The 21,066-nt window shown below is 30.0% G+C and overlaps 1 protein-coding gene across 2 annotated transcripts in view; it reads left to right on the top strand.

Annotated features, from left to right (window-relative positions):
- The window catches only part of LRFN5 (leucine rich repeat and fibronectin type III domain containing 5), a 192,897-nt gene extending 175,897 nt beyond the window's left edge, over positions 1-17,000 (top strand). The window contains exons 6-7 of one of the 2 annotated variants that reach the window (XM_031952919.1): positions 2,664-2,707; positions 15,039-17,000. In XM_031952919.1, the coding sequence (XP_031808779.1) occupies positions 2,664-2,707; positions 15,039-15,056 (62 nt within the window). In that variant the 3' untranslated portion in view covers positions 15,057-17,000. Of the gene's footprint in view, positions 1-2,663; positions 3,149-15,038 lie in introns of those variants that run through there. The other variant, XM_031952918.1, reaches the window with a different exon arrangement.
- Positions 17,001-21,066: the final 4,066 nt, after the last annotated feature.

Here is a 21,066-nt window from a genome sequence, read left to right as displayed (position 1 = left end):
GGCTGGAAAATACTTTACAGAACATCTTTCAACCCCCATCATTTTATGGATGAAGCAACTGGGGTACAAAGAGGAAGTAATTTCTGCAAGATCATACAGTGAAGTTTAAATATTTAGACACAGACAAATTTTTTCAAAATAATTTTTCCAATAGAGAAAGAAGTGTATTTGGGGCTTTTTTTGGGAAGGTTTTTCTGATTCACTTTAAATATTTCATATAATAGTATCTCTAGCTACCAGACTAAAATAGGAATATTAACTTCTAGGCTCTATGATTTCATCAATGTTTAAGTTAAATTGTCATGAAACACAATCCTCTTTCTCCTTGGCAGATGGTTGCTGTGGCTAAAAATATTTATCACACAGTAGTGAATCTTCTTTTGATAAGCCACTCTGAACTTAGCTAGGTTTTTTCTCAGATGAAAGGTATAAACCAATGCTGAATATATTCTTAAAGATTTTTGGATTGTACTCTATTGTCCTATCCTCAAGGACACAAGTCAAATATCATTATAAGGATTTAGAATAGAATTTGAATAAAGGAAAATAAAAGTATTTTTATTTATTATTCATTTTGTTATAAAATGACTTATCAATCATTTATCACAATGTAGACATCAACTATTTTGTTTTCACATTTTAATTCATTTTCCTGTTTTATTAATTTTGTCATATGATTATATGACAAAAATATACTTTACTCCTGTGCAGCATTTTTTTGAACTATATCATTTATCCAGTTACATCTATATATTTAAACATGCTTCAGTTTTGAGTAGCATAATCAAAGCTAAGCCACTTCTTCCTGAAGGAGCACATGCTACTTCTGAATTGCTCTAATTAAATTTTTTTCCTTACATTATGCCTAAATCTTTAAAATTTCTACCTATTTTTTATATTTCTGATATACGGTGCCAAGCAGAATTAGTTTATATGGTAGCATACATTATTGCCCTTCAAGTGCTTAAAGGCTAGGTTGTCCCTAAGTTTCTCTACAGAAGTCTTTCATCACACTAGTTGCCCTATATCATTTATGTTGGTATCTGTTGTATTTGTCCATATTAAAAGAATCAAACTTTAATCTAAATATTTAATTTTATGCCAAGTATAGCAAGATTTTAAATTCTGTATTATATTTATATATTTCATCATGAAGTTTGAATTTAATGTTGAGTTTGAATAAAACATGATTGGATTGGTTCTCAGAAAACTACTTCTCATCAAATTCTTCTATATATTATACTGGAATGTATTAAATTACAACAGAGTGCAAGTTCTTTTTTAAAAATCTATCTCTAAATTTGTGTATACAATATTTTCTAAGATTTTTTAATTCCCTCAGTTCTTTCTTCTTCTGTGGCAACTGGAAGAGCAGAATTTTTTACTCAAACAGAAAGCTCACTTGGTTTGAAATATACATTTTTAAAAACTAGAAGTCTGGAAAGAATATATACAATTTTGCAAGAATTTTTGCAAGAAATATGGACTAGGCCTAAAATGATACTGCTCAAGTATCCATCCAAAAACTAATGGTGTTTATAAAGTATTCAATGACAATATACAATGTTTCTTTTGATATAATACATTTATCTAGTGAAATGCTCTATGTGTAATATGAATAAGTTTTTTTTTCAAAATATTTTTTCTAATGTATAAAGAATAATATGTTGCAGATATTTTATTGATGAATTTTCTGCTTCACTTTTGTTCATATACTAATTTCTCTAGCTAGCAAACTAAAATAGAAATGCTAATTACATTATTGTAATCATGAGTGTTTATATATTATATCTGAAACTTTTGAAATAATTGTCAGATTCCCTCGTATCATGTTGTAACAACATATAGATATGAAAAATTTCTCTTCCACAAATTCTTTCTAGTACATAGGTGCATACCAAATTGCAAAATCAATAGAGCTGTATAGCATAATTCTCATTTCCTTTATTCTCTGATATTCTACAAAGCTTCTTAGTATATTTGTGTCTTTCCAATGTTCTTCATCCTTTAACATAAAGGAAATGAATGCTGGCCATGGTGGAGGAGAGGAGGGAGGAAAATCTTTAAACTTTGCAGAAAAATCTTATGGTTATGTATGCCTTTCTTTATATCTGAAATGGGAGAAAAAAAGAAAATGAGTTTTAATATGAATATATTAATATATAATATTAATATATAATATATAATATTGGAAATAGTACTGAAATTGGGAAACATTTTTCTTTGCCTCATATGATGGCTTAATGCTGTAAATGATTTTTTGGGTAAATACAACATTTTACAATAGGTTTGAATACATTTAAAAAATATAAATCCATACAAGCCTGTACTTTGAATTATGATTAAATAAGCAAAGAACAACTGATTTACATATTACATTATAAAGGCCAAAGTCTGCAATCCAGTTAATTAAATGTTATAGATATTAAAGTAATTTTAACTTAGAAATTAAGTTTAATAAACTTAGAGAGAAAAAAGTCATCAGACATTAAAGTGAATAATTATAAATTAACCAAAGCAGAATGTATACATTATGAATAATTGATGATATCAGCTATAGACTCATAAAGATAAAGCTCTCCCAGAATCTTAGGAAAACATCTATTAGTGTGTGCATTTTAATGAATAAATTAATTTTCATGAAATTAAAATTTTATTCCCAGATGCATTGCTGCCTAATGTTGACAAGATTGCCCACAACACACAGGTGAGCTTGCTATTACATATTGAAGGCACTCTGTAATGCTTATATGACATATTTAGTTTTAAGTTAATTTTTGGTTTGTGGTACTTGTTTAATACAGTGCATTTGAATTTCATCATAAAGCTTATTCGTATATAATCTTAAAAATTAAAATTTGAAGGTATTTTGTTGACTGAATTTATAACCAATTATTTCTGCATTAATAATTAATCTATTTACTGTAGCACAATGTGTTTAGAAACAAGAATGTTTTGTGTGTGACTTGAAAAATCAATCTCATTAATTTTATAATCATGGTTTGTCTAATCTACATTTTAAAAAATGTGTCACAATCAATTAAAACATTTTCCCAAAGAACATCTCCATTTCTAATCTGATATTTCCAGGAAGAACTGTATTATGTACTCATTGAAAAATAAACCAGTATTAGACTTCTTTCTAAAGTAGAGCAGCTATAAATTGCAACAAGCACATTACAAATATTTGCAGCATTCTTTTCATCAAGATGTGATTATTATTCCTGAGGCTCCTTCTCCCCAAAAGCTTTAAGTCAGCATTCTAATGCTGAATTTTGATGGTTATTGTGAATATCTCAAAGCAAAGCAGAACTTTGACACTATTTAAATGGCTGAAAAGAACAGCTCTCTGCTAGAATTTGAGCACAGAAAGACAGAAATCCAGAATTCTGGAAAATTTTGTGCTTTCTTCCAAAACCAGGATGTTGTCTTGCAAGACACATTTGTAAAGAAACACATAAATTCAGAGCTCTAAGTTTCATCTGCTCCACTTATCTTTTTAAGATTATTTCATATTACTTACAGGACCTTCATTATTCTATACACACTCCATATCCTAGCCAAATTGGGTGAATGTTCATTTTTAAAATCTGTGCTTTTGCAAAGTCTGTTCTTTATACCAGGAAAGCACTTCTACTCTCCTAGAATCTTGACTCCATGTAGGTGTCCTCTTCTTTGGAAAACCTTTCCTAATGCTCCCAGGTATTTGTACTCTCTCCATCTTTTAGTTATTTTCTATGTATTTCTATGTATATATGTCATATACTCCTAGTAGAATATAAATCTCTTAAGGCATTTTTTTGCTTTGGTGTCTGACACACAACAAGTGATTAATAAATATAGTATACCATTTTTAAAGGCTGAAAAACACTTTAAATTCTTTATACCATTTAAGCCTCACAGTAAATCTATAAGGAAGACACTATAATAATTATTATTCCCCTTTTCATAGAGGAGAAAACAGAAGTTCAGAGAGGTTAAGCTAGTAAGTGTAAGACAAAATTTGAATTAGCCCTTTTTTTGCTCCAAGTTTAGCATCCAATAGTCTATACCAATTTCAGTTTAATGGAAATCTATAAAGTGTTAAAGCTTTGAGAAAAGTTAGCTTAAACCTTTCTTTATACTATACTATGCTGCTCTGATTTCCCTCTTACTATTTTCATTGACCAATATGCAGCTATATTTTTTATTGAGTCTTCATTATAAGGAAAGAAACTGATAATTCCCTGGAAGATGCAGTGAGTGTGTGTGTATGTGTCTGTGTGTGTTTTATGTGTATGTGTGTGTAAGAGGAAATATGTAGCTTATGGTATGAAATATAGTGGTCTAGATCTGGTATATTTCAAAATGCTAAGTGTATTTACATTTTGGATGCAGTAGATGCAATACTATCTTTTCCAATTAATTCTCATAAAGTTTCAAAAAATTCATATTTCATAGAAAATTATTCATGTAGTATTTTAGGTATTTTGTTTTGTTTTTATTTTTATTATAGAATAAATATTAATACTTGCATTTATAAGTGAGAACTGTTACTATAATAATGAGTTCAGTGGGTTCATGTTTTTATCTGTTGGTAATTCTTTCACTAATGAAAGTCACAGTCTACCATGTCTCTTGATTTTATGTGAATCTTATCCATGTCTTTTTTGTTTTATATATTTTATTTCCTTTCAATTACATGTCAAAACAGTTATAACATTTAAAAAAATGAGCTCTATATTTTATCCCTATCTCCTTTCTCCCTTACCAGAGATGGTAAGCAGTTCGATATAGGTTACACATGTGCAATTATATAAAGCATTTTCATATTAGTAATTTTGTACAAGAAAATTCAAAATTGAAAAAACAAGAAATATAGAAAAAAAAGTAATTTGGATTTTGCCCAAAGGGCTAAAAATTGTGTATATCCTATGACCTAGCAGTACCACTACTCAATCTATATCACAAAGACATAAAAAAGATAAAAGGACCTATTATCCATGTCTTTCTATAAGTTTTCTGTAAAATATTGCCTAAAGTGCTGGTGCTTTTACTTATGTTCATTTATATTTATAAATATTTTTATCAATATCATATTATGTGTTGGGTTTTCAACATCTTTCCTCTTATGTACAACTTCTGACCTGTCCAAATTCTTTTTTGGTCTCGTTAATTTAGAAAAATTAATGGTAATATTTTTTAAACAAGATAAACATTAAATTAGTCCAAAACAAAGTTATTCTGATACCTGATATCAAAATGTTAGGGTAAATAAGCATTTGTGACAAATTCTATGGAGTTGACTCAGTGATCTTGAAGCCTATAATAGTATGTGAACTATAGTGGACATTGTGAAGTCTGTAAAATTATTAAATATAGATCTTGTGATGAGCATTTTATCTGTCTTCTGAGGTTCAAACTAAATAAAATTAGAGAAGCTCATCACCAGAAGGCTGTCCACCTTCAGTTCTTTATTTCTTTGTTCTTTTTTTTTCCTTTTTTTTTTTTTTTTTGGTGATAACTCATGAAGTTCACCTATCACAAATTGAAAGAAAATGATGATCTGCATTTGTAGTTTTGAAATGAAACCACAGTAATATTTGGTATGAGATATAGAGAGAGATTTATAGTGAATAATGCTCCCTCATATTTTGCTTTCTCTTATACAAAGCAGTTGCATTATTAGATCTTAAATATGTGTTACTCTTGTTTTTAATAAATGTTTAAGAAGGGTTTTTCTGTCAGAAACTCAAAAATTTGGAATTGGTTAGGATGAAAGCATGAAAGAAATAATTAAATGAAAATCAGCAATTCACACATTAGCTAAATGTATGAATCATTAAATATGATTTGATCGTAGCTATACTCCTTGCACATTGCTAAATCCAATAAAACTTTTTATAATTCTGTTAAATAATGTTTGTTGAAGTAGGAACTCATTTCTTATTGATATTAGTAAGAATCATTTTGTGCTTCTTGGTTTAAGCAATTTTTCACTACATAAGTGGTACTTTACAACATAAAAATAATAGCTGACTTTAAATGTACTACATAATCAAGCCCAACAATTTCCAGGTTTACATATAGCAGACAGGTCCAATATTGGGGGCTGCCTCCCCAACATCATAGTTTTTTTGGCTTCATAGTAAATGTAGTCTCCAGATATTGAAAATAAATATGCATATGCCGGATAGAAGACAGTCTTTATTCCTTATCATAGAAAATGCAAGAACATACATAAAGAAAACACATAAAAAATCATTATAAACTATTAACAATCACAGGATTCTTCTTTTTCTAAGCTCTTCTTTTATGACCATCTCCAATGAATACAACTTTCCCAAAATATTATAGATTCCCAAAGTACTACAGAATTCTAAAATATTACAGATTCATAGTACACTCAGAAAGAAAATGAATTTTAGGTTTCTAAATATTCAATGTCTTTCTTTCTGGAGAGTACTACTTTCACCCCACCTATTTGCATAAAGGTTTCCTTCCTTATATCATTACTCTAAAGCTTGGACACTTCTTAAATGAAAACATATTTGGGTCTGGTTTCCTTCCCACTAGAGCTATACTTTACAAAGAACTCAAAAGTTAAAAGTGGAGTGTAAAGACCAGTTCCTTTATTATTTCATACCATGACTTTTAAATCTTGCTTATCCTGATATTTTGAAATTTTTGTGTTCAATCGTTTTCTGCCTCTAAGACATTAAAATTCATTTTTGGCTTCTGTAATAAAATATTGTTGAAAAAGAAATTAGAGATTAAAAAATTCATGTTGAATAAAAAAGTGAATTATATGGGAAATTAAGGGATTTGGACTTGTGAATAAGGAAGAAAATTGAATTTAGAGCAGAGAAATTTAGGAGAAATTGAGGAATATTTATTTGAAGCACAACTACTTCCATATCCGATTTTACACCCACTTTCTTTGAGAGAAGTTTGAAGGGTAAGAGCAGGAACAAAAGAAAATTAAGGAGGATTAAAAAAGGGAGAGGGAGGAAACTGAAGAGAAAGAATCAAGAAGTATTTAAGGAAAAGGAGAAGGTAGTTGATCAGTCAAGGTAAGTTAAAAAAAAAGGTAAGTAGAAGAAACTAATAGATAAAACAAATTGATGGAATGTATTTAGTTGAAGGTGGAGGAAGATTGCTAAAACAACTAAGAGGCTGAAACACAAAAAAAGAAGGAATATGAACTGTTTCTACTCTGAAGCTATTAACATTAAGGAAAGAAAGGTCATTGTGTTTGTCACTTCTAAAAGATAAAATAGATTACAAAATTCTTAAAGAAGAACTTTTCTCAGAAAAACAACAACAACAACATCAATTCTTATGGAGAGCTGGACAAATTTTATAGTGATTTGCACTGCTTCTTGATTTTTTTTTTCCACTTGAATCAGATGTCTGTCATTAAGTTAAATTTTTTTTCTAGAAGAAAAAAAGGTTCTAAGAAGCCCTCTTTTCTTTAAGTTATCAGGGACAAAGAAATGTTTCCAAAATACAGCAAAGCAGGACATTAATGGAAGAAAAATGTGAAGTATCAGGAAATAACCTTTGTCTGAAGGATAGACTGGAAGAATGTTATACAGAAGAGGGAGGAAAGAAAAAAAAAAAGGCAGTTTTGAGCTAAAGGGAGAAAATAAATCCAGAGAGTTGGATGTTATAAAACAAACAAACAAAGAAACAAAAAGAACACAGACACGTCTGTTCTAATAAGTGAGAAAGCAGAACCAAAGAAGCTATCTGATGACAAAAATTTCATAAAAATAGTGGTGGTTGTTGACTTCTTAAGATTATGAAAAATAGAAAAGAATGTCATCTTCCTAAGGCATAGGTATAAGGCTTGAACCTTAACATTGTGTAAGATTATCCACTACTATTCACTTCTGGTGAGTCATAAATGATACTGCCAAAAAAACCAAAAAAAAAAAAAAAAACCAAAACCAAAACGTCAAACATACAAAACCAAAACTGTTCTAAGACATTGAGACAAAAGTCTTGTTTTCAAAATGCTAAGACCTTATCAGACCAAGTTTTGTTTACCTCTAATACTCAAGCAAGATTTCCTCCACTACTACTATCACATGAATGTATATCCTCCACATACATACTTATGTATGTGTATATACACAATATACATGTATGTGAAAATATACATGTATGTGAAAATATACACACATGTGTATATGAAAATATACATATATGTATATGGAAGTACTTATGTTTAAAAATGAGAATTAGATTCTGTACTAAAGCTTAAAATGTGCATGAAAAAGTGCACCTAACAAAGAATGTCTGATGTCTTTTAACTCTACTCAAAGGGATTTTAAAATTGAAAAGAAGGAATGAGGAAGAAAATAGCCTTATATATACATCCATGAAGTTAGATCTCCTAGAAAGTAGCAATAGTAGCTGAGACAACCCAGAAATTCACAGAAGATTTTTTCAAAAACCAAAAATAAATAAATAAATAAGCCAGTGAATAAAAGCCATGGCCTCAAATTTCTTTACATAAACTTTCAAAATGTATGCAACAAGCAAAAGGAACTAGAAATCCTAGAACAAGAAAGAAAGATGACTTCATGGTATCATTAGGACTTTCTGTATAAAACCCAAACTGGAATGGGATTCTGCATGGATATAATAGAATAAAAAAAAAAAGAGTATACCTATAAAGTCTAGTAGTTGGAAAGTATGCATACATGTAGAAAGACAGGAACCAGAGGGGAGAATATCCAAAATATTTGGCTGTAGTGAGAAGAGAAAGGTAAGTGATTCTGTCACTGGTTTTTATACAGACTACTTAGACTGAAGGAGAAAGTAAATGAGGAATTTAAGAAAACAAGTCACAATCTGGGTTTTGAGGTATTATATTTATTTTGCTGAGGCAAGTAGGGTTAAGTGACTTGTCTAGGGTCACACAGGAAGTGTTAAGTGTCTGAGGCCAGATTTGAACTTAGGTCCTCCTGACTTCAGGGCTGGTGCTTTATCCACTGCACCACCTAGCTGCCCCTTGAGGTATGTTATAATAGTAATGAGAAATTTTAATTATATATATATGTATATACAGATATACACACATCTATTGAAGTTCTTTCTGCTAATAACAAAAAATGTTTACAACCTTCAACCAACAATGGGAAATTCTATAAAATAACTGAGGAACTGGTTCTTAATATACTGAAGTAATTTATGTTAATATTATATAAATGTATTAATGCCTGTTAATATTTGTTTATTTAATGTGGATAACAGAATAAGGAACTATGAAGTCTGGAATAATTTGTGGAAGAAGACACCAATTGAAATATGGGTTTTTTCCTGAAAATTTATAACTATTCTAAGTAAGAAGCAAACCTAAAGAAGCTAAACCTATTTCTCCTGATAATCAGGAGAAATAAAAGCAAAGAGAAAAATTTATAAGCTGAACCTTCATTCCCATTATTTCTCTTTCTATTGTCTCTCTACCATATTTTCTCCCCTTCATTTATATAACATTTTAGTAAACAGAAATGCTATGGGCCAAAGTGGGAGGGAAGGGAGAGTAGAGGAAAGAGAATATAGTGAATAACTCTCCCAAATTTCTCTATTCATAATTCCAGACTAATATATTAGTAATGCTGTGTTGTAGCTAATAATATATAAGACCAAAATGCTATAATAGAAAACATTTCAAAAGGATACATTTCAATATATAGTAAAGCCATTGAAAATATCATCAAATATTCATTTAATTATCATTTGTTGTAGACTACAAATATAATTGATTGTTAAGTGTAAACGTAAGGGACTTATTTTCTCTTTAATTTTGTTTTATATTGCATAATTTTCAAAAAATTCAAAAAAATCCTGAGATGATGTTTGTCTTGTTTTAAAAATATCACTAGAGAAAGTTTCCAAAGCTTTTTCCAATAATACATTTATTATCAGGAAATTCTCCCTTTTAAAAATTGGCCATGTTTCAGATAATATTCCTTTCATATATGTGTCTGGATGGTAAATATAGGTTGTTTATTCTCTATATTCTGCAAAATGAACTTTTGTTTACTTAAAAATCATTAAGACAGCCTTTTCTTTTCTAAGTTAAGCATTTTAATTTTTTAGTCTTTTTGTAACATATCTTATTTTCCTTTTTTTCACTTTTGTGAGTTTCTTTTGGACTTAATTACTTCATGTCTTTGGTAAATGTGATATCTTTAAATGATGTGGGTTTCCAAGAAAGTTTGATGATTTCTAAAGAACTTAGGAATATTACTTTAAAATGTCTAGGAAGAACCTGTTATTCAGCCACTGCCTTATGCTATACTTCCTCCACAAATTATTCCAGATTTCATGGTTCTTTATTTCTATTATCCACATAACACATAAATAAATATTAGCTATTATTATTATATTTAACATAACACCAGAATAAACTGGGAAAGGAATGGATAGAAGTCACAAGGGAGGTGGGAAAGGAGTATGTATTCTCCTGAAGTATAGCCTCTTACCAGAGGATCAAGGGTTTTCTTTATTTAATTCTTTCCTCTTATAGGGGAAGAAATGAAGTACATATTCCAGAGAAATGTACCAAGTAAGGGAAACTGCTTTCATCTCATCTTTGAACCACAAGTGAAAGAATTTTTCTTTTGAACAAGAAAAGTGATATCACCCTTAAGGAAACACAACAAATCTACGGAAGGGGTGGTGTTCTGAACTTGCCCATGGTCATATAGAACATATCAGAGGCAGGACTTAAATGTAGGTTTTTTTTGCCTCTAATGCCAACTTTCCTTACCAATGCCATGCTATCTGCCAACATATTATCTATGATACTCTAGTTATGACACTATTATATTATTTCAATTATATATATATATATATATATACTTTAATTTATGTCCCTAGATTTTTAATTTTTTGTTTTTTGATATTTCACTAGGGTAGTACTTATATACTGTACTTGTTAATACTAAATTTGTTTGCTGATCATTTATTTACTTGAATTCTAGCATAATTTTATTTTTGCTATTGTGAGTGTCATTTACATCTCTAAGAAATATTACATCACATAGGATATGATATTGACCTTTGCTGTTTCCTTCAAAGTTGACGCTGATTAAATGAAAATTCCTTTTTTTTTTATTTAAAATTTAAATACAAAATAGAAATAGGAAAAAAACACATTGCCACATGCACAGCAGAACATGAGAAGATTTAAAATATAAAGCAATAAATCTCAATTTCAAGAAAGCCTACATAATAGATATTACATATTGTGTTCAGAACAGTCCATTTTTTCTTTGCTTTTTCATAGGTTTTCTATTGTTTTTTGCCGTGCTTTTTTTCATTCTTTCCCTATGCCCTTTCTCTCCCCCAGTGTCTTAAAAAGGTTACAATTAATCATGGCTATATTACACATATATGCACACAAACATATATACAAACACATACACACATATACATATATGTATCTATGACCATACAAATATATACATATATATGTTCAGATGTATGTATGTAAGACCATACTATGTTTGTCCTCTGCTTCTCTGAAGGTGAATAACATCTTCCTTCATAAATCCAAGTGTTTCAATATTTTTCTAAATCCACCAACTCATCATTTATTATGCCACAAAAATATTTCAGCCTTATACTGTGTAGTTATTTTTAATAGTCTAAAACAATATTTATTAATATAACTGACATTATAGTATAGTTTCTCTGTTCTTCTCTTTTGATTAATATATTTTAGTTTTAACTTTGAAATCATGATAACTATTTTGGCTTTTTTTTTAAACATAATAAATTCTCCTCCTGATCTTTATTTTACATTTGTATATATTTCTTATTTTCTGTCCCTGTTTTCTCCCCTGCTTTATTTCGACCCACTACCTTCCTCTCCTATTAATTAACCTAACTCTTTCCAAAGATCCCTCTCTTATACTGCCCCCCCACTACTTTCCCCTTGCCCTCTTGTTTCTACCCGAATTTAGAAGAGTTTCATAGTCTTCCAAATATATATGTTTATCCCATTCCCATTAATCTACACACACTTTATTCTAGTTCTATTAATCTACATTGCCTTTTATACTTCTACCCCTCATCCTATTCCTTCACTGTGATTTCCTTACAAATTTAAAAGACTTTTATTCCCTTCTAAATGCATATGCTGTTCTCTCTTTCATCCATTTACGATGTGAGTAGGAGCCCTCTAATATTTCTACTTTTATTCTCTCATCTCTCCTTTTGGATAAATATGTATTTTTTTCTCTTTAAGCTATTCCTGATATGAGTAGGCTTCAAAAACTACTAGTTCTTCTTCTCTTATTTAACTCCTCTGGGACAGTTCTTTATCTCATACCTTATTTGTTTGAGATAATTACTTTTTATCTTTCCCTACACAGTTTTGCTTTTTAAAATCACATGTTTGAGTTTACCACAATCTTTCTTTTCAACTATCCAATTACCAATGACAATCCTAGGACACAGTTTACATTTCCATATATAAACAGTAAAGCCTGTCCCTATTGAATCCTTTGTAATTAATCTTTGATGGTTATTTTATATTTTTTTGAATCTTGTATGTCAAGTTTTCTATTTAATTCATAAATTTTTGCAACTTTGAAAGCCTGACACTTCCTTTAATGTCCATTTTTAGGAAATGATAATTTTTTAAACTTGACCTTAAAATCTAACAGTTGCTTTATCATTTGGTATATCATGTAGGATTAAGTATAGTATATTATGGTAATATGGTATATAATATACCATAGCTAAAATTCCTTGTAACTTGATCAGCCCCCCAAACTTGTTATTGAAATAGAATAGAATTGTAAGATCTATTCTTCACAAAATACAAGTAGTTGTGTTATTCATTTTTTTTTCTTTTAGGTACATGAACATTATTTCTTTATTTACCAAATGTTTATTACAACCTTACTATGTGTAAGGTATTGAGCTGAAGGAGATAAGTGTACAGTCTCACAGGAGAGATAAGATGTAATAAAATAAGAAATAAAATATATATAAACATATATGATATAATATAAATTAGATATGATTAGTTTATAATAGAAAATTCTTTGGGTGTTCTGTTAAGAAAACTATTTCCATTTGGGATGAGGAATGTTTTCATATGGGAAACAGGATTTAATTGGACATCCAAGGAGAGGAAAGATTTTATAGGCAGAAATGGGCAAAGGGTAAACAGAGGTCCTAGATGGTATGCAGAAAACTACAAAACTACAGAGGTGGGCAAGCATTTGGCATGTTTGGGAAACTATATGAATTACAGTTTAGCTGGAAAGTATATCATATGTAAGAGAATATAGACTATATAAAATGAAAGATTTTATTTGTGGATACTTTGAATATGTGCTGTTAACAAAAATTATTCCAAAACAGTTCTACTTTATAACCCTTCAAAGGGGGATTTTAATTGGGAAATATAAAATGAAAAATATTTTGTTTTTATAACATTAGCCTGTGGTATGAACCTTAAATGATATTGAGGCTTCGTTATAGTTTTAATTGATTTTGGAATTATTTTTTTAGTATTTTTGAATCATTATAATAATGCATATAAATGTGCTATTTGAAATATTTTTTCTTAATACAAAAACTAAATCCATTCATTACTATTCTTAAGATACTTATCAATCCTTCATATGTTATAAGAAAGCAAAACCAAAACCAAAAAACATTATCTAGTGGACCTAGCAGTGATTTCACTTAATTCTTTTCTTAGAATTCACATTATTGGAGAGTTCCTAACTTTTACATGCTATGCTATTTCCCTTACCTATGTCAAACTACTCCTGAACCTGTATGAAATATTTAAATTAAGTTAGTTATAATAAATAATAGAAATAGAATAGAATTATAGAAATAGAAATATAATAGACTAGAATAGATAAGAATATCTTATCTATTAGAAAATAGAATAGAAAAGAAACATAATCCTAAAATGGATATTTTTTCCAATGTTTCAAATGATGTTTAAATCTTTTGATATGAGGGATGAAGGTGTGAAAACTTTAATTGGATTTATAAAAAATATTTCTTCAATACCAGAAAAACAATTAGTAGGCATAGAGATCTCTACATTTCATAACTGTGAACATAATCATGAATTATAAGAAATATAATGTTGGTGAATATTTCTACATTTATGAATTTTTAAAGTTTTCCGCTAAGCCATTCTATGGTTTTCAGTTTTTTGAGGTGTTTCAAAAAATTTTAAAGTTGTGTTGTTTTATTTAGTCTCTGGCAATTATAAGCCCTTAAGAATTTCAAATTTGCTAAATTTCTAATTTCTAATTTTCCTGATAATATCTTTGAGAAAATCCTAGCAGAATCCATAAGGGCATTTATTTCATATAGGTTATCAATATGTTGGTTCCATGCAAGGTAACTAATTGAAAAAAGTTTAGAATAATCATTTCACATTAAAGTACAATCAATATTATGATGGTATAGCATTAGAAATATTACTCTGAGTGACCAGGCTACAATGTTTAGTACATGAACCCTTTTATTTTTTAAAACAAAAATAATTCTGGTAGAAATGTTATTCTCTTGTGTCAGAATTATTAAGAATATTATAGAGACTGATATATTGAGAGTAGATTTAACATTAGATAGATTCTTTAAAAATAGCTTTCTAGTTTCTTTATATGTTAAAGCTATAACATCATGAATTATAGTGATTTGTAAATCATCTAAGAGCTGTGATATTTCTAGTATATACTGGTAGAATTATAAAGCACACAAACTTAACTTCTTGCAATTGAGGACTTGTAGATCATGAAACAGTAGCATAGCCATCTTACTAGCTATCTGTCTACCCACCCCTTCTCTCTCTCTCTCTCTCTCTCTCTCTCTCTCTCTCTCTCTCTCTCTCTCTCTCTCTCTCTGCTTATATGCATCTTTGTCCCTCTCTCTTTTCACCTTCTCCCTTCTCCTCCCTCTCTCTCTCTCTCTCTCTCTCTCTCTCTCTCTCTCTCTCTCTCTTTCTCTCTCTCTCTCTTCCTTTTTCTTTCCCCATCCCTTACTCTCTCTCTTTCTAGAGACTGGACATAATATGAAGAACACCACCTCTCCTCTGTTTCCTGAAAAAAGTCTTTGATATTTTTACCGGATAAAATAGAAAATACTTCAAATCACAAAGATGAACAATAATTCAACAGATGTCTTGAAGAAACTTTCCACCTGAACCAAAAGAAAGAAGTCTGACATCAACAGACATTGGCATCATCAGACTATATTCATCCCCATTTAAACTCAAATGTGTTTTCTGTCCTGTTTTTTAATAATAAAGAAATACAACAAATCTACATTAGCAACAATTTCTGTACTAATTCATGTTATACATTGTCAACCATGATTTAACAAATTGTAGAACCTGAATAACAACTTATATCACTTTAACAAATAAATGTTTTACTCTAACAGAACTTAAATGTTGATTGATTTATCACAAACCTCTTGCTATAAATTTAAGTGGTGGAAATGAATATGACAAGAATGAGAAAAACCATTTTACATTTATATACAAGTGACACAACTTGAAGCATAAATTACACATAGAAAATGAAATTACTTCATCTGTGATTAAGAAAAAAATACTTTTCTGTGAAGAACACTGCTCTTATTACAGCAACCTCAGAGCAATAACATGCAGGAAAGAGATTGAAGGGAAATCTCTTTGCAACTTGAAACTTCATGAATGATCAAGGTAGGCATGTTAAGATTATTATATATAGATATCAAATTAAAATTACTATTCAAGAGAACCAACATAAGATACTTTAATGATTTCAAGATGTTTCTTCAGTAATATCAAATTCATCATTTAGGACCTTGATTAGTAGAGAAAACTATAAGTGATATATCAACAACAACAAAATATGGATATAAACACACATGAGGAGAGAGAAGTAGGAGAATGAAAGAGAGAATGAGAAAGAGCATGAAAAAGAGGGGATATTCATTAGCATTAATAAATATTAATTAAATTTAGTTTTAAGAACTCAGAAATAGCAACTGGATATCTTTTTCTTGGTCAGTTCAGGTAGAGTTGGGTAAGGCAATAGTAAAAGCAATATAATTTTGACTTGGATTATTAGAGACTTAATTTTTGGTTTTTGTGAGTTAGAGTATTTAGTTTCATAACTACTAATAATCTTATCCCTTTTAATATCCTAGTATCAAACCAATCGAAGTGCTGGATGACACTATATTGAGGCGGTATTTGTATAAGTTTTCTGGAAATCTAGATGATCCCCCCTGAATAACTATAAATAACAACACCTAGGTTTATGTTGTGTAGAGAGAGCAAAAGGTAAATAAAGATTGCTTATAAGCTCTACTAGTATTATTGCAATCTTAAAAGAAAATAAGAAAGGCTAGGATAATCATGTTTGGAGGGAGTGCAGGAATAAATGGATTGTAACCAATATTATAAAATCATTGGAGGAAAGATAAACCAATGAAAACCATGGATTAAATTTAATATAGGTTCTTATAATGTAGGGGCTAGACAAAGTGATAGAATATGATATCACTGAAATAGAGAATTTAATTGATTTAAATTTGATCTTCCAATGTAATACATCACCTTCTTTAGAACTCATATCACAGATATTAAACCCAGTGTTCCTGGCTCCAAGGGTAGATCACTATTCACAGAGTTATGCTGCCATTTAAATGACAGCAAATATGATATGGTTACAAAATATCTATTATATATACATAAAATAAGCATATGCATAAATGTGTATATATTTTGGAGCAAAGAACATCCTTTACTCCCCATTGCTACTTCCATGTTCTCCCTCAACCTATATCACTCAGTATGCTCTTCTTTGAGGTCCACATGTACTATCCAAAGAAAATCCATGAAGTTCTTGTGTATAGACCTCCATTAAGATAACTTCTTTTCTCATTGAGTTCAATATCTGGTTCATAATATGTTTTTCCCTCTTCAACTCCTGCCCTCATACTTAGGGACTTCAACATACATAACTGTCCTTCAAACAATCAAATTACTCAGTTTCTTAATCTTCTTACCTGCTAAACTTATTCATGAGCTGCTTCACGCTCGTCACACACAAAGATGGTTGTAACCTTTGAACACCCATAAATGTTTAAGAAATCCTAAATCTTCTTATCAGATGGTAATTATTGATTTTTCATCTCTCCCTTGATTTTCCCTTACCAAACACTTCCTCTTGATCCCTCAGTTCTTTCAGAAGAGGAACATATTTCCTCTGCACTAACCACTGTCATTCTCCCCCCTCCAATCTTAACCATTTGGTAAACCTGTTCAACTCTATACTGTCCATTTCTTTTGAATTCCTGTTTCCTTGCCATATTAACAGTTTTGCTGGTAAATCCCAAACATATATTGCTGAAGATAGGTTGAGAAAATTATGTAATCATTTTGACTTTGTCCACTCCAAATTGCTGTTCCACAATCTTAACTGGGCCCTCATTGCTGCCAAACAATTCTTCTTCACTACCTTATCAATTCAAAATCCTATCAACAGCAGCTCTTCCAAAAGTTTTCATCCCTTATCAAATCTTACATGACTTCCCTGATCCTACCTTCTTAGCTGAGAATTTTGCCTCATTTTCTTTTTTTAAATCAGGGCCATTCTCCATAAGCTTTTTCCTCCCTCCATTTCATATTAATTACTTGTCTTCAACCACTATTTTCTCCTTCACATCTGTCTTATATGAAGAGGTGGCCTACTTACCTTTGTACAAACTTACTTTATTTCATTCATCCAATAGCTTTCCTTTTCTATCATACCCCTATCATTTTTCTTTAATTTCTTTCTGTCTACTGGTTCCTTTTTTATGGCCTACAAACATTTTCATGTCTCTTTTAATCCTTACATAAAAAGAAAAGAAAACCCTCTCTGACCTGATCCTCCATTCCTGAGTAAATATCATCCTAAGTCTCTTCTGCCTTTTGTGGCCAAATTCCTTATCCCTTATAATTTGCCTTCATTTTCTCTTCTTACCCATTATAATCTGGCTTCCAACCTCATTATTCCACTGACATTAGTCTTTTCAAAGTTACCAATTATCTCTTATTGCCAAATCTAATGGCCTCTCACCAAACATCTTCCTTTTTTTTCTCTTAGAAGTCTGTGGCATAGTTGATCACCTTGTTCTCCTTTCTAGGTTTTTGGGATATCATTTTCTTCTGGTTCTCCTCCTACTTGTTTGCTCCTCAGGCTTCTTTGCTGAAACTTCATATACACTCAGGGTTCAGTCCTGGGCCTGTTTTTCTGTCTCTCTGTAAATAAGGACTTCTTAAACTTTTTTTTTCCACTTATAACCCCCTTTTGCCCAAGAAATTTCTCCAATATGATTCATTCTCATCTCCGATACTATCACCATCCTGGTGCAGACTCTCATCAATTCATAATTAAATTATTACATTGGACATGTTGTGGGTCTGCCTTCCTCATGTTTTTCTTCATTCCAATCTATTCTTCATTCAGCAGTTAAAGTGATTTTCCTCAATCTTACCATATCAGCCCATATTTGATAAACTCCTTTGGCTCACTATGATCTCCAGTATCAATTCAAAATCCTTTAGTGCTCAAAACCCTTTGTCAACTAACACCTCACTTACCTTTCCAGTATTTTAAAATTTTACTCTTTATTCCAATGACACTTGCCTCCTTAGTGTTCTTCAAACATTTCATCACTTACTTGACTCTAGGAATTTTTACTGGCTCTCCATGTCTGGAATGCTTTCTTTCCTACTGAATGCCTATTTGCTTTCCTGGACTCCTTAAAGTATCAACTAAAATCTTATCTTCTACAGGAAGCATTTTTCAACTTCTCTATTCTAGTGCCTTCCTTCTTTCAATTATTTATTTTTCCTGTACATAGCTTGTTTGTAAATATTTGTTTGCATTTTGTCTTCCTCATTAGAATGTGAGCTCCTTGAGGGTAGAAACCATTTTTTGCCTCTTTTTGTATCAGCACTTAGTCTGGCACATAGTTGGCACATGTGTTTTTATGTATACAAATACATATGTAAAATTGTATATACACATGTAATATGCATATCAACAACATACATGTATATATTAATATATTGGTTGCAATATTTTTATATATTTTATTTCGTGGCAGCAATAATTAAAGTTGTAAAAACTCATTTGTTTTCACTTTTCTGTGAAGAAAACAATTGTCATGGTCAAGAGCATACAGATTAAAGTAATAAAGATTAGAAAAAGGTAAATTTTAATTATGAAAAATGCTTTTTCATTGATAGCTATGCCAATACTGTTGTCAGAAGAAGTTCAGGAGATCCTGCAATATCTGTACATCTTCATCAGATGGTAAATAACCTATCAACTTGAAAGTCTCATGAATAATTCTACTAAATAAATATACTGATAAACTGAAAATCAGAATTGATTTTGAATTATAGAAATTTTCAGACAGAAATATTGCCATAACACCATGTACCATGTCACATATCATGAAAGTTTAAGAAATTAATTCAAGATATGGAGATGGAGACATCATTGGAAAGACAGCTGACTTAAACGTTATTGAAAATCTATGGGTTTTAAACAATGTTGGGCTTGGAAGGATGAATTGTTCATCAAAAGTAACTTAATATATATACATATAATATGTATATGTGTCATAAAGGTTTGCTTTCTTATAAAGAATTTAGAAGTATATGGTAACCTCAAGTAATAATTATAATAACTCACATTTTTAGCAGTTTTAAAGTTATAGAATATTTGACATGTATTTGATCCTCAAAGCAAAATTATGAGGTAGGTATTATTATTTTCCCCATTTTTCAGGTGAAGAAATTAAGGCTGAGAGAGCTTAAGTGACTTGCCCAAAGTCACACAGCTAAGAGTATGAGGTAGGATTTTGAATTTAAGTCTTCCTAATTCCAAAATGGGTTGTTTTAGGGGAAAACCTTTCCTTTCATTAAAGATTTGCTATTTCCAAAAGAAAACTCATCCAATTTTCTTCCCTATCTTTAAATCAGGTTTTAACCTTCAATGTTACCTCACAGGCTGATGCCTGCTCTCCTTATCTTCTATTTAACTTTAGTCTATCCATTTTATATTAATTCTATGTTTGCATACATATGCACATATATATTCTATATCAATTTTACATATTTTATATGTACTTAAAATCTCTCTCAAAAGCTATAACATCCTTGAAAGGAGAGATTTTTTTTTTTGTTTTGTTGTTTGATTATTTATTTAGTCTTTGTGTCCTTCTTTGCTTGACACATAGAATGTGCTTAATAAAAGTTTGTTGTTTGATTTATGATGTTTAACATAAATCATAATTATATATATGTGTGTATATCTATATGTATGTTATATACACATACATACACACATATATATTTATATCAGTATATCTAGTTATCTGTCTACAAATACAGATGTGTGAGCTCCATGGGCTGTATACTTAATTGCATGTAATTACCTCAAAACTAGGAATTATTTTGTTGGCTCTCCTCCCTGCCCTGTGCAGATTGTTAGACCAAACTTTTTATAGTAATTATAGATCTTTTAGAAGAGACTAAAAAAGTTCTGTGACAATGCAAAATAAATGATATAATTCACAAAAAGGAACAATTGGAAGACATCATCTATACATACTGTCTCTTTGACTTGGATTCTGCTACATCTCCTCAGTGATACCTTTGGAAAGTAACTACTTCCCTGTTCAATATTTCATCATATATTAATGATTAGAGAAATAATTTTGCTCAGTTAAATTTCTTGTCAAACATTTTAAATTGGTTTGACCATTTACTTCTCATTATTTTATGGTTACACTAATAAAAATATTCTACCATTTTTTCTTACTTTAATTAAAAATGAGTTTATATTCTAAATATATTAGCCTTGTTTTTTCTTTAAAAAAAACTTTCTCCATGCCTAATGAGCCAGACATTTGCCAATTAAGTAAATTTTAACATCCCTGTGGGCTCTGTTGTCAATTTCCTTATGTCAGTTAAAATTCCATACTTCATATTCCATATTCCAAGTTTTAGTGTTTGTATTTTCTTTTATCTAAATC

The sequence above is a fragment of the Sarcophilus harrisii genome, chromosome 2 (assembly GCF_902635505.1).
Source record: "Sarcophilus harrisii chromosome 2, mSarHar1.11, whole genome shotgun sequence".
NCBI lineage: Eukaryota > Metazoa > Chordata > Mammalia > Dasyuromorphia > Dasyuridae > Sarcophilus > Sarcophilus harrisii.
This window is presented reverse-complemented; position numbering and strand designations above follow the sequence as displayed.